General features: G+C 40.1%; 1 protein-coding gene across 8 annotated transcripts in view; it reads right to left on the reverse strand.

Annotated features, from left to right (window-relative positions):
- afdna (afadin, adherens junction formation factor a) overlaps positions 1–13201 on the reverse strand; it is a gene marked incomplete at its 3' end in the record, with an annotated part of 115343 nt that overhangs the window by 7586 nt on the left and 94556 nt on the right. For 4 of the 8 annotated variants that reach the window (XM_082146597.1, XM_082146599.1, XM_082146596.1 and 1 more), the window contains 4 exons: positions 12304–12489; positions 8848–9987; positions 2901–3035; positions 4–547 (listed from right to left, as the gene is read on the reverse strand). In XM_082146597.1, coding sequence (XP_082002723.1) covers positions 4–547; positions 2901–3035; positions 8848–9987; positions 12304–12489 — 2005 coding nt within the window. The remainder of the gene's footprint in view (positions 1–3; positions 548–2900; positions 3036–8847; positions 9988–12303; positions 12490–13201) is intronic. The other 4 variants (XM_082146598.1, XM_082146601.1, XM_082146600.1 and 1 more) reach the window with 4 other exon arrangements.

A 13201-nucleotide genomic window follows, 5' to 3' on the forward strand; every position in this document is an offset into this window, starting at 1 on the left:
TACCTTTCGAGTCGGCTGACGGGATGAAGCTGGGTTTGGTGGGAGGGAGAGGGGGCTGCCCTGCCTTGAGAGCAGTACTGTTGGCATTGGCCGCTGTGGGCAGCTGGAATGAGCTGGACAGAAAGATGCCATCTGAGACGGGACGGGGCTTGCGCGCGGTTGGCGGCGGCTGGGGCTTTTGGGCGGGCGGAAGGTCACCGTAGGACTTCCGGGTGGCCGAGAGCTTAACCTGACCTGTTAGGCCCGCGTCCTCCTCATCCTCCTCCTCCTCGTCATTGTACGAGACAAACTTGGCAGTGTATATGGTGTCGGGGGAGGCGACCTGGGTTTTGAGGTAGGAGGTGTTTCTCTGAGGCGGGGGCGGAGGGGCGCTGTTGTTGATGTTAGTGGTGGGGGTGCTTGCGGGTGAAGGGGGCTGGTAATCCCGGGGAAGGGGAGGTCTGTACAGACCAGGCTCGTCTGGCGTTAGCAGCTTACGCTCGGCTTCCTCGTGCTGCCGGCGCCGCCCTGCCTCCAGGCGGGTGTAGTACTCTTCCTCCTGTCTCCTCTGAATGGGGAACATGGGAAGAGCTGGTTAGAGCTGCCTTCGCTAGCCTGCGCCGCTCACATTGACCACCAGGGGCACCGGCGAGGCCTGGGTCAAAGCTAACGGTACTCTGGCTAATGGATGCACCAATGTAGTAAAGCTACATTGTAGTAGAAGAAATGTGTTTGCTGATGTGATGTAATGTGTTTCTGAGTGAATCAAGTTGCTAAAACTTACTCCTGCATGTTTGGGGAAAGTGGGCCAGTGGCTTTAACAAATACAGTGAACACTGCAAGCAAGCAAGCAAAGGCACAAACTAGACATAAAGCAACAATACTGCTAGCTTGCATTGTCGCTTGTTGCATAGAGAGCCTTGTTATTTGTAATGCGCGTAGTTTTGCAAGTTGAGTGCACGTTGCAGCTTAATCTGGCCAAGAACCACCCATTTGGACAGGCTGATTGACATGAAAAAAGGGACCAATCACTTACATATACACATATATAAGTGTTTCAAAGATTTCACTTAAGGGTACGTTTACATGACAACGATGTACTAAAAATGGAAACGTTTTTTCTTTGTACAGATGACAACGTTATCAAAAGGATCCCCATTCACACGGATCTGCGAAAACGACTAAAAACGCTGTATTATGCATGCCAGGCCAGTAGTAGGTGATGTCACTTTGTAAAGAAATACTATGCACCTGTGCACATTCGCATTCTTTTACAGGACACTCGCCTGCCTATAGACCAAACACATAATACGCATGTGCATGCCATCACCTTTTTCACAGATTCACGTTTTTGTACTTTACTGGAGACAATAACGGTATTGTTTTAAAAACTTGCACTTTGAAAACCAGTTTTCAAAAGTTTGCATTTTTAGGTCCCCAAAACACCGTTATCATTATCGCATAAAAAGTTTTCCGTTTCTAGTTGAAAACGGTGTCATGAAAACAGCCCCTTAATCTAACTCAAAAATGCTAATTGTATAAACACAATCTAGTTTAGTTGCATTGTGTTGCTTGCTTGCAGTGAAGACTTTGTATAAGACTTGCATTTGATTATAAGCACACTAGATGGCACCAAAGAGAAACAAGTCACTACAGCTGACAGATGCGTCTTTTTCTAACTGTAATGGAAAGACTGGAGCATATGATACTGTTACAAGCTCCATGTCTGGCTGGCATTTGGCGGTTTAATTCTGGAGAAAAACAGCCAGTGGCTGGCTCTGCTCTGGTCTCTGTGCATGGATCCCCTGGGTTAGTATGCGGTGGGAATGTCTCTTATGAGTGCGTGTGGAGGCAAAACACACATGAGCTAGTTCAATCTGGGACGGCCTCCATGAAAACCAAGGTGGGCCCATTTCCAACAGCACTTCCAAGCAATGTTGTATGGAATGGCAATGGCCGCCCAACAAAATGCTGGATTGTTGTGCAAAGATCTGACATGTGATTCTCATGCGTTTCTTTGAAGGGGATGGGGATACATCACAAACACAGGAGTGGAGATGTTGTGAAGACATGCAGTTGGACATCACAACTGGCCTCTAAAATTACCAGTGGTCTGAAAATGACGCACACAGGCACAAATAAAACTGGATGGTCACATAGTGGGACGATACTGCTCACATTTTAGATGGAGAATGTAAATTCAGACCACTGGTAAGTCAACGACCTGCTGAGGCATTCCAGAAGTGTAACACATGAGAGTTAAACAAACTCAATTTAGCCTTTATCAGTTAACGGTTCATTACTAACTCCAGGACTGCAGTAAACCTTATTATTATCATCACGTATAGTATGTATATACATGTACATATATATAGATACACATTATTTTAAATTATACAAGGGACTGTGATATTGTACAGCCTGACGTATTAAACATCAGCTGCTGTCTCTAATCACACCCACTTACAAGATCGTGAGGAACCATCCACATGGAAATCAGGCGAAAACCTTGAAAAAGCTTTGTATTAGCATAAATACACATGGCTGATCACATGTCTCCTTCAGATAAATATGTCAAAAGACTGATTCATAAAGGTGCAGAGAACGTTTTGGGAGAACATCTCACTATAATTAACCTGACTAATAATAGCAAGATTACAGGTCTGAGACAGTGAAATCTATCTGCTGTAGTCATGACTTGTGTTTAAGGCCTGTTTGAGGGGGGGAAAAAAGACAAAGATAATCTGCATTCCATATGAAGTGTGCTAAAACATGCCTGCAATTGCACATTACACAAAAAAAACTTAACATATGCATGCTGCATTTTCTGTCTATGAGTCCTTTAGAAACATCTTAAATAAATGCTTTTAACTACATATAGAAAGTTCCTAGTTGTCGCTGGTCCGTTTCGATCTCAATACCTTCTCCTCAGTCTCTCGTCTGGCTCTCTCCTCCTCTCTCCAGCGTCTCTCCTCCTCCTGTTTGGCTCGTTCTTCTGCTTCACGCTTACGGATTTCCTCCAACTGCTGTTTCCGTCGTCGCTCCTCGTCCTGTAGCTGAGGTGCATAATACATAATCAGGTTTAGAGGAAAAACACTGGACCACAGAGAGGATGGATTGGACTGACTGAATTTGCCATTTTAAATCCTGGTGCTAAACCTAAATGATTGACGTAAACCTAAATTGTTCCTAAATTAAACTGATGACAACCAAGATATCTAGGAAAAATTGTTTTATTGGTTAATGACAAAATTTAATGTCAATTTAATCCTAAAACTACTGATATACAGTATAATCTAAAAAAAACCTGGCTTTATTAGTTAACTAGTTTTGTTGGTTGATATTGTGATTTTAACAAACGTCCACTACTGTTCAAAAGTTTGGGGTCTATACGATTTTTTTCTTAAATTAATACTTTTAAAGACATTTATAATGCTTCAAAAGTTTTCTATTTTCATATAAATGCTTCTTTTTTTTTTACCTTCTATTCATTAAAGTATTCTGAACAAAATGTATCTCGGTTTTCACAAAAATATTATGCAGCACAACTGTGTTCAACTTTGATAATGATAAGAAATGTTTCTTAAATACAAATCAGCATATTAGAATGATTTCTGAAAGATCATGTGACTGAACTCTGGAGTAATGATGCTGAAATATCATAGGAATACATTTTAAAATACCTAAATACAAAATATGTATTTTAAATGGTAATAATATTTCACAGTATCACTGATTTTACTGTATTGATCAAATAAATGCAGACGTGGTGAACATACAGTAAGAGACTTCTTTAAAAAAAAATCTTACTGAGCCCAAACATTTGAACTTCAATTTAAACGTATAAACCTATATCTACACATAACATTAAACCAAATACTACATTTAAAAATATATATTTTTACAGTTTTAACAGTTATCTAGATAAAATGTGTAGTTGTTTTATTTATTAATAGCTCATTTATAGACTAGCCTGCTGTGGTGATTTGTATAAAAAGCATCCTGTTGAATTATCACCAGTAAGTTTGTTGATGTGTTCACTGTGACGAGAGGTTTCGTGCATCAAACACAATCACACATTAAAAGAGAATGACATGCACATACACCGCTGCATGCAAAACTTACTGACAAAAACGCTTCTTCACATCTACAGAAAGTCATTCGAAAGGTAATCTAAACACCTTGATTAAACTTCATACACAATACATATACAATGCTCAACAGGGTAGGGAAATACAAATCATGGCCATACAACGTTTCCATCGGAAATCAGAAGGAAGAGGACATAAACAGAGACATGTCCAGTAGTCAGGATAGGGGAAGAAGAAACCCAGCACCAAAAACCATGGAGAAACGCAGAATAAAGGAGCGGCAAAGCGCCAGGGTCAACACAGACACAGAGAGCAGTGATGAGTGGAGTGGAGGAAGAAACCGGAATGGAGATCATGGCATGGTGATGAGGCCCTCATGCAAAGCAAGCTCAGGGCCGGAGAGACCGGGCTGGAAGAAAACATGCACCAACCCACCCCTCATGATGACACTGCATTGAAACAACGGCTGGCGAAACCAGCAGAGCTTCATCATGTTCTCCAAGAAGGAAAAAGAACTTTCAAAGCTTTCTTTGGAATGAATTTTGTGGTTTTCTAGATGCAAATGTTCATGTCTAAGCCTTGCGCACACTTCCAGACATGAGGTTGCTATCCTGAGCACATTTAAAGCTGAAGTGTGTGATTATTCTTTTTTTAGTTAGAGGAATATTTAATACAGGATAAACTCAATCGACAGCATTTGTGCCATTACTGTAGATCGCCATTAAAAAATTATTTCAACTTCTCCCTCTTTTTCTTAAAGGAACACTCCACCGTTTTTTGAAATAGGGCTTATTCACCTTCTTTCCCACATTTAGATAGGTGGGCAAATGCATTTTTGTCTCAGTGCATGCATTGTTTTAGTTTGACAGGGTCGGCGTGAGCTTAGCTTAGCATAATGAATGGAATCCTTTGTTGCCAGCTAGCATGTCCTGAATAAAAGTGATATAAAAAAAAAAAAAACCCTACCTAATTACTTCTTGTGGCCTGCGTATTCACAACAAGTACAAATAGCGATGCAGATTAACACTAGGCGATTTATATTGACTTATATATTAAGGACTATATTAGGGGGAAGCACAGGCGAAGCACTGCTACTTGGGTGTGATATCTCTGCGCCCAAGTAGCAGTGCTTCGCCTGTGCTTCCCCCTAATATAGTCCCAAGTCAAAATCTGCATAGGAAATCGCCTAGTGTTAATCTGCATCGCTATTTGTACTTGTTGTGAATACGCAGGCCACAAGAAGTAATTAGGTGGGTTTTTAAATTTTTTTATATCACTTTTACTCAGGACATGCTAGCTGGCAACAAAGGATTCCATTCATTATGCTAAGCTAAGCTAGCGCCAACCCTGTCAAACTAAAACAATGCATGCACTGAGACAAAAATGCATTTGCCCACCTATCTAAATGTAGGAAAGAAGGTGAATAAGCCCTATTTAAAAAAACGGTGGAGTGTTCCTTTAAAAAAAACAAAATAAAAAACCCCCAGGGTTACAGTGAAGCACTTACAATGGAAGTGAATGGAGCGTCAAAATACCCACAGATTCAACAGTACAGCCACAACAACGTTAAACAAAGGGTTTATATTAAGTTATATCCAATTTTGTTGACATGACAATGTCATAAGCCTTTAAATGATGATAAAATGAAGAACCACTTTTACAGCTCAAATAATTCACAAATTTAACAAGAATTATTGTAAGTGATTTTTATAAAAATAATAAGCTTAATATTTCTGAGGCCTTCAAAACAGGGCCTCATTAACTTCTACTGTAAGTGCCTTGCGTTTAAGAAAACGAGGGATGAGTCAAGTATTTTAATTATTAAAAAAATTCTTTAATTTTTGAAGAAAACAAATACTGGGTCAAAATGATTTTAATTATCTTAATATCTAATTAATTTGATTAATAATTAAAAATAATTATTTGCATCATTTTATTTATCAAAATTAAGCATTCGCAGGTTGATCTGGAGTGAGTTTGGAGGCGAGACCGTTTCCCCAACCAATGGAAGATGAAAACTAGTTTTGAATATAATAACTACAATACTTAGTCCATATGGTGACACTGGCTTAGAAATGACTAACTTTAGCTTTAAAAATGTATTTTCTATGATGTCTTTCCTTAAGGATTCATTCGGCTCATTTTTAGATATTGTTGCAAAGCAGCAGTTTCCCAGTGAAGCACAATGAACATCCCGAGATGGAGTCCCCATGATGGTGTCCCCTGCTTGAAAAAGTGGTACATCTCTCTCAAAATAATACCCATGGGTAAAGGAGCCACCACGGCCGAATGAAGGGAGGGAGGTAGTGAACAAGAGGAGACACAGGTGGAGCCGAAACAGGAAGACAAGTAAAGAGCGTAAAGAACATACCAAGTCTAGTACAGAGATTGCTGGAACAGCAGTCTGCTGCAAGAGAAACAAAAACATACAGAGCAACCAAAGGGGTGGGAGAGAGAATAAATAAAGTAGTAAGAAATAAAGAAAAGGAGGGGTTTTAGAGAAGATAAAAGTAAAAAATAAAATAAAAAAAACATATGCGCAGTGGGCCGGGACGCAGTGATGTTCTGCCAGGAACATTCCAGGGCAGTTTGGGTCTGATTAGTGCCAGCGGTCCACTTCTCTCCACAAACACTTGAGCTGGTGAGGAATTTCCCCATCATTCCACGTCCCCCCCCACTGAAGCACTGGCAATATTTTCCTTCAAACACACAGGATTGTGTTGACCTTCCCTTAGACGGCTCGACCTGCCAACTCCTCAGAGATGGAGCGATATCAAAGTTAGCTTTGAGCACTGTGCTGCACACAGCAGAAACTCAGGTGAACGCTATGCTACGGCAGGTGTCGGAAACCTAAGTGGACTTCAGGGGGCTGAGGTTTGTGCTAGCACTGAATGTCTCAGAGACTTGGAAAGCACAAAAAAAAAAGCCATTTGGAAATAACACACACAAACCAGCCCACCAAGAAGTCAAGAGCCTGAATTCAATTGAACTGAACTCAAATGTTTCGACATTAAAGGCTATACTCATCACAGGCTGTTTCCTGAGCACAGATTAAGCCATTAGTTACTAATAGGGCTGGGCGATATATCTAATATTTACTATACATTCGGCAATTTCATGGATATATAAAACTGAAGTTGCCCATTTGAATATTAAACATTTTATTTAGCTAATATATATCCTAACGGTTACGGAATATCTTAATGGCAAATCAATTAATTTGAAATGATTGGCATACATTATTTATTAGTCATCTCTAAAAATTGTTAAAATATATATATTTAAAAAAAACATTAATTTAAAACAAAATATATGTAAATATTGTATAAATAAATGCATATATTAATGGGTACATTTTTTAAATAGATATTGCTGATTATTTTTATGTATAATAATATTGGTGCATAAAAATAATTAAATGTTAAATCTGTCGATGCATATATAAATATATACACACACATCGATAGATTTAATATTTAATTATTTTTATTGATTTTATCACCCAGCCCTAGTTACTAGCAGAATCAATGGTTTTGAGACGAGGCTTAATATGTGCCTGAAAAGTCCTTGCATATAAATAATAAATGTTCATGTCTTGTTCGAAATTGTTGTTAGCACATTTCAAAATAATATTGATTCTGATCCTACTGTAAATGGTTGGTTAGCCACTAGCTAAAGGTCAGAGATGGTTCCGCCACTGATCTGTTTTTAGAAGTTAAATGAATATCAGATTTTAAATGACAGATGAGATCAGGAGAGATGTACTGATCTGGACGAGGCAGGCTGATGCTGGGGCAAGCAGTGGAAACGTGTCCAGTGCTTGGCATCGTAAAAGACCTGGCTTCACCCCTCCGTCAGCGCAGCGTATATCAGCAGTGCAGCATGGAAAAGCAATGACATAGGCATGTTGCAGGAGCACATGGCAAAACATTCATTATAACAGCGGAGGCTTAATAAAAAATAAAAATAAAACCATTCACGCAAGGATTCCCAGGTTAGTGATTAGCGATTCCATCACCAGTCTGTCCTGCTTCTGACTGCGGTTTCAAGCATAACGCAAAAGTCTATACGGACATACAAAGAGACCGGCACTCAACTTCGAACAATACTGCAGAGGTTTGCGACGACCTTAGACGATTCAATCTGGGCAGCAATGGGAAAAACACATGTGCACAAGTGTACTCAAGTAGAACTAGCTCTTTTTAAAACTTCCTGACTCTGAGTCGTTTCCAAAGCAGCTGAAAAACAATGTTAATGCTCTATACAAGCGGGAGGAAAAGGTACATCACAAACCCATTTATCAAGATATAGTAACATTTTAAGTACTTAAAGTCAACATGAAAAGCATCACAACCTATTTTACTTTAGTGATGCGATGAATTTCAGAATGACGTACATTATTGAAATAAAAAATAAATACAAAATTGGCGAGAATTGATTGCAATTGTTTAAACATTAAAATACGTTTTCCTATAGCTTAATATGTAGTGACCACTAGTACACCAATTGTAGGTTCACTAGGTTGTCTATTGGCTAATATTATTTTCCCTGCCCACATGGCTCATATCCACACCTTTCAGAGGTGGAACAAGCTATTACATTTTGATGAAAGATTACAAAGACTTCTTTGAATTGACGTGCCCTGATAATTCGCTCACAATAAGACCAGGAATGCGCATTACGAAAGTAAACGAGGTCAGTTTTGATTTCATGTTGACTTCAACCATTTATATCCACACAGCAAACTACAGCTATTAATTTCCCTGTGTCTGCTCACCCGTGCTCTCTTCTCCGCCTCCAGTCTCTGCATAATTAGCGTGGTGTCTACATCTTCGTCATCCTCCTCCTCCTCATCCTCCTCGTTCTGCTTGGACTCCTGCAGTCTCTTCTGGAACTGCCACTCCAGCATGAGTTTGCGCATGCGGTCGCTCTCCTCGGCGGTGCGCTCGGGCTTGGCCTGAAGCTCCTGGATCTCCTTGTCCAGGAGGTCCACGATGTGAAGCTGCTGCTGTTTCTCCAGTTTCTCGCGGGCGTCCCTCTTCCAGGGGTCGGGCGACAGGCTGTCGCTGGCGGACAGTTCCTCTTTGCTGATGGTGATGTATTGCAGGTCGCGCCTCTCGATGGTGCGCGGCTGCTGCTGAGGCAGGAGGTCACGGATTACCGTGTCCTGTGGTGGTTGGCGAGGAAGGCTGGATAGTTTATCGGGCCGAGTTGGTTGTGGCGGCGGCGGTTGTGGCAGCTGGACCGGGGGAAGGTACGGTTGGGGCACCTGCACTGGCATGGGGGGCTGTGGATGGGGCATCTGTTGGTGCTGAGGGGCAGGTGGCAGCGGGCCGTGCTGGTTGTTGTGCATGGCAGGGCCAGGGACGGCAGGGTTGCGAATCTGTACCAACTTCCTCTCCTGGTCTCTTCTCTTCCTCTCTCGCTCCTCTTCGAGCCTGGCCTTTTCCTTCTCATACCAGCGCTGTTGCTCTTCGCGTTTCTTGCGATCGGCCGCAGCCACCGCCTGTTGCTGTGAAACAGACGGTGGTGGAGGAAGCGGCATGTCTGGTTGCGGCTCATAGTCGTAGTGTGCGGGTGGAGGAGGAGGAGGAGGGGGAAGGTCAGAACGGGAGGGTTGGGAGACGCCCACTGGGCCGGAATTGGGAACTATTGGGGTTTTCCAGCGGCCAGGGCCGCTCTTGTGGTTGCCCTGGGACCTAGAGCCAGAGGATGAGGAAAAGTTGAGGTGTTCTTGGCTGGAGGTACTGGACTCCACCGAAGAGGACACTTGGTGGTTCCAGTGCTCGCCTCCACCTCGCTGGTACTCAGCCTCACGTTGCTGCTGCTGTAGGAGCATCAGGTCTTCCTGACGCAGACGTTCACCTGGGTATCCGCCCGGAACGTCACACAGCTCCTCCTGAGAGCGCGCCACCCGCTAGCAGGACACAACGACACAGCAGTGAGATTAATTTCTTATTTTTGTGTGAAAATTAAAATGATATTTAATGTTTTTAAAAGATTTTTGAATCTCTGGGGGGAAAATAACAAAACGAAAATCAGGCAAATTTGTGAGAAAACCACACATTAAACAGATAGAGTTTAAAGTATTAAGTCCTTGGTAATGTAATTAAATGTATTTAATTTGTAAGATAATGCATATCAAATTTTAATGAATGAAAATTAAATTAAATCTTAAAAAATCTGAACATTAAATAAAATTTTCAGAAATAACTGAAGAGACGTAAGAGATACTATACACTACCATACAAAAGCTTGTATGGTATTGTTTTTGAAATAAGTCTCTTACGCTCAGCAAGGCAGCATTTATTTGATAAATAAAGATATGGTAAAAACAGCAATATTGTGAAATATTGTGAAATATTACAATTTAAAATGTAATTTATTCCTGTGATGGTAAAGCTGAAATCTCAGGATCATTACTCCAGTCCTCAGTGTCACATGATCCAAACATTTCTTCTTATCAATGCTGAAAACAGTTGTTATGCTTTATATTTTTGTGGACAATTTGCTGTGATCAGACAATTTTTTTTCCCAGGATTCTTTGTTAAATAGCTTTTTTTTTTTATTTATTTTTTTTTTATAATATATAAATTAGGGGTGACCCCGAATAGTCGAAGATTCGATGCTTCGATAGGAGCAGCCTGATTCGACTACCGATCTCACGGTCGAATCTTCGCAGAGGTGTTATGAAACGAGGATCATGCCACTTTGGCTATATGAGGGCGCTCAATGTCTGATTTCACATAGAACTAGCTTTTATGTAAATACGTTAATATTCAGCCTATTATGATAATGCTGTAGGCCTGTATAAAAATGTGCAAAGAAAGAAGCTTTTAATAAATATTTTTTAACGTGCGTGAATAAATCCAAACACCCCGTGACAGATTTAAGTTTCACTTTCAATCCGTGACCGACAGAGGAGCGTCTTGGCGGCAAGGATTTAAATCTTTAACAATGTCTGGGATAAGAAAATCTAAAGTGTGGATGTACACGATTAGAAAGGATATTCTCCAAGGCTGGATTTAGCATCAGGAAAACCATGATCGCACTTCTGCCGGCCAACGTTAACAAGTTTCACGCATAGACTGGGTTTCACGTTAGAATGTATTTTATCCGCGCGCACAATTTGAAAAGACTCCAACGGACAGACAGAGTGAAAGACTGGATTTGTTCTCTCGATCGGGTACAAGTGATTTCAAAACTTTTCAGCCGGTTCTAATTTTATTTTTGGATGCTGTGAACATTTTTAGCTAAAAAGACTGCCTCTCCAGTTTAGCATTTATTGTTGTTTCTGCAGTTAAAAAGACAAAGTTGAAAATTCTGGCTACTATCGTTATTTTAATAATTTCTTTATTTTTATTTTATTTATTAATCTGTCAGGGTTATCTAATCTAACTATTTGTGGCTTGTGTTTTGTATATGTTCCCCTGCACGTTAGGCATTTTGCACACATTTGCTCCTCATCCTGTGACTTGATTCTGATTTATTTCGTTTTGTATTTTTATTTATTAGAAAGGTATATTCTGTTCTAATTTAATTTAGTAAATTAATTGTTTATTTTTTCGGTGCATCGATGTTGTGCTGTAGGCTGGCCTGCTTTAATTTAGCCGATTTAATTTGATTTGCATGTGAAATGCAAATCTGCAGTGTGGCCTTTCTGGAGTTATTTATGTTATTTCTTAGTTTTATTGATCAAAAATGTTTTTATACATTTTCTTCTATATCTTTGTGTGATTTTCTGTACATCACGGCTTTGAAACGTTAAAGCCCCGCCCCCACCCCCACCCCTATACACATGATTCGACTATTAGTCGACTATAGGCAAGACATGACGATTCTGATTCGACTATGAAAATCCATAGTCGGGGACAGCCCTAATATAAATGTCTTTACACTTACTTTTGATCAATTATTGCATTCTTGCTGAATAAAAGTACTAATTTCTTTACAAAAAATTCTTACTGAAGTCAAACTTTTGAATGGTAGTGTGCATTATAACAATAAAAAAATATGCAAAATAAAAATACAAAAATAAAAACATAAATGGACACAAAATGTACATAGCATTTTACTGCAGAATGCCAAAATAATAGTAGCTCCCATACAAATAGTTGTATCTAATGTACAGTGCTGTTTGAAAAATACTGTGACACTGCCAGTGTCGTGATATTACTGTGTCACCAGGACACAATGCAGCACTATTATGCATTATCTTCCTAAAAAGGCTAACCTGCATTGCCATGCTGTTGTTGGAGTGGTTATCCATAGGGGGAAGAGGCTCCGGTTCGTTGTTTTGCCAGGGCTGGCCAGGGCCCATCCTGTCCTGAGATTTGGAGGCTGGGAAGGTGAAATACTCCCTTGGGTATGTCTGAGTGGGGATCGGGTAAGCCTCTGGACGGGGTGGAGAGGGCTCCTCCTGTTGGACAAACAGGGTAAAGACAGATTAGACTGAGCTGTGACAGTGTAAACTCCCTTTCCATAACTTTTTAGTGCAGCATTATTTGTTACAATTCATCTAAAATGGAAACTAGTATGAGAGTAAGCATGTATGTGTATAAATCAGAGGAATGTGAATAAAAAAGTGATTAGCCAATCAGATGGTGGTTACAGACATGATTAGGATGAATTACAAGAGCAACACAACAATCAGCCATGAATCATGTTTCTATTAGGCTTCTATTAGCCTGTGGTTTCAGAGACAAAACATTTATTCTGGTGTGTGTTTGGATTGGAGAGTTTCTGGTTATTCAATTAAAACCAGAGACTTCACATGATAATGACACACCCGCATTACAACACATTTCTGCATGAGCTATTCTGATGTACTTCTGAATATAAGGGAGCTACCTAAAAAAGGTGGCACTAACTACATATTTTAGTGGCATGTCATTAGCTCAGCTGCCTACATAATAGTTTAGTTTCTCTAGTAATAATGAGTCATTTTTTCAATTAACTGTGTAGTGTCAGTGTGACAAAACTATAGGATTCATTTTCAGGTTGGTCCAAAAAGTTAAATGCAAATAGTCACTCAAAAATGTTCCCAAATGTCCAGTGTAGCAAATTTACATAATTTTTGTAGCAAACTTTTTAGTCAAACACTGCTATTTTTAATAGTTTTCATTAAAAAA

This window comes from Leuciscus leuciscus, assembly GCF_965113295.1.
Source record: "Leuciscus leuciscus genome assembly, chromosome: 19".
Classification (NCBI taxonomy): domain Eukaryota; kingdom Metazoa; phylum Chordata; class Actinopteri; order Cypriniformes; family Leuciscidae; genus Leuciscus; species Leuciscus leuciscus.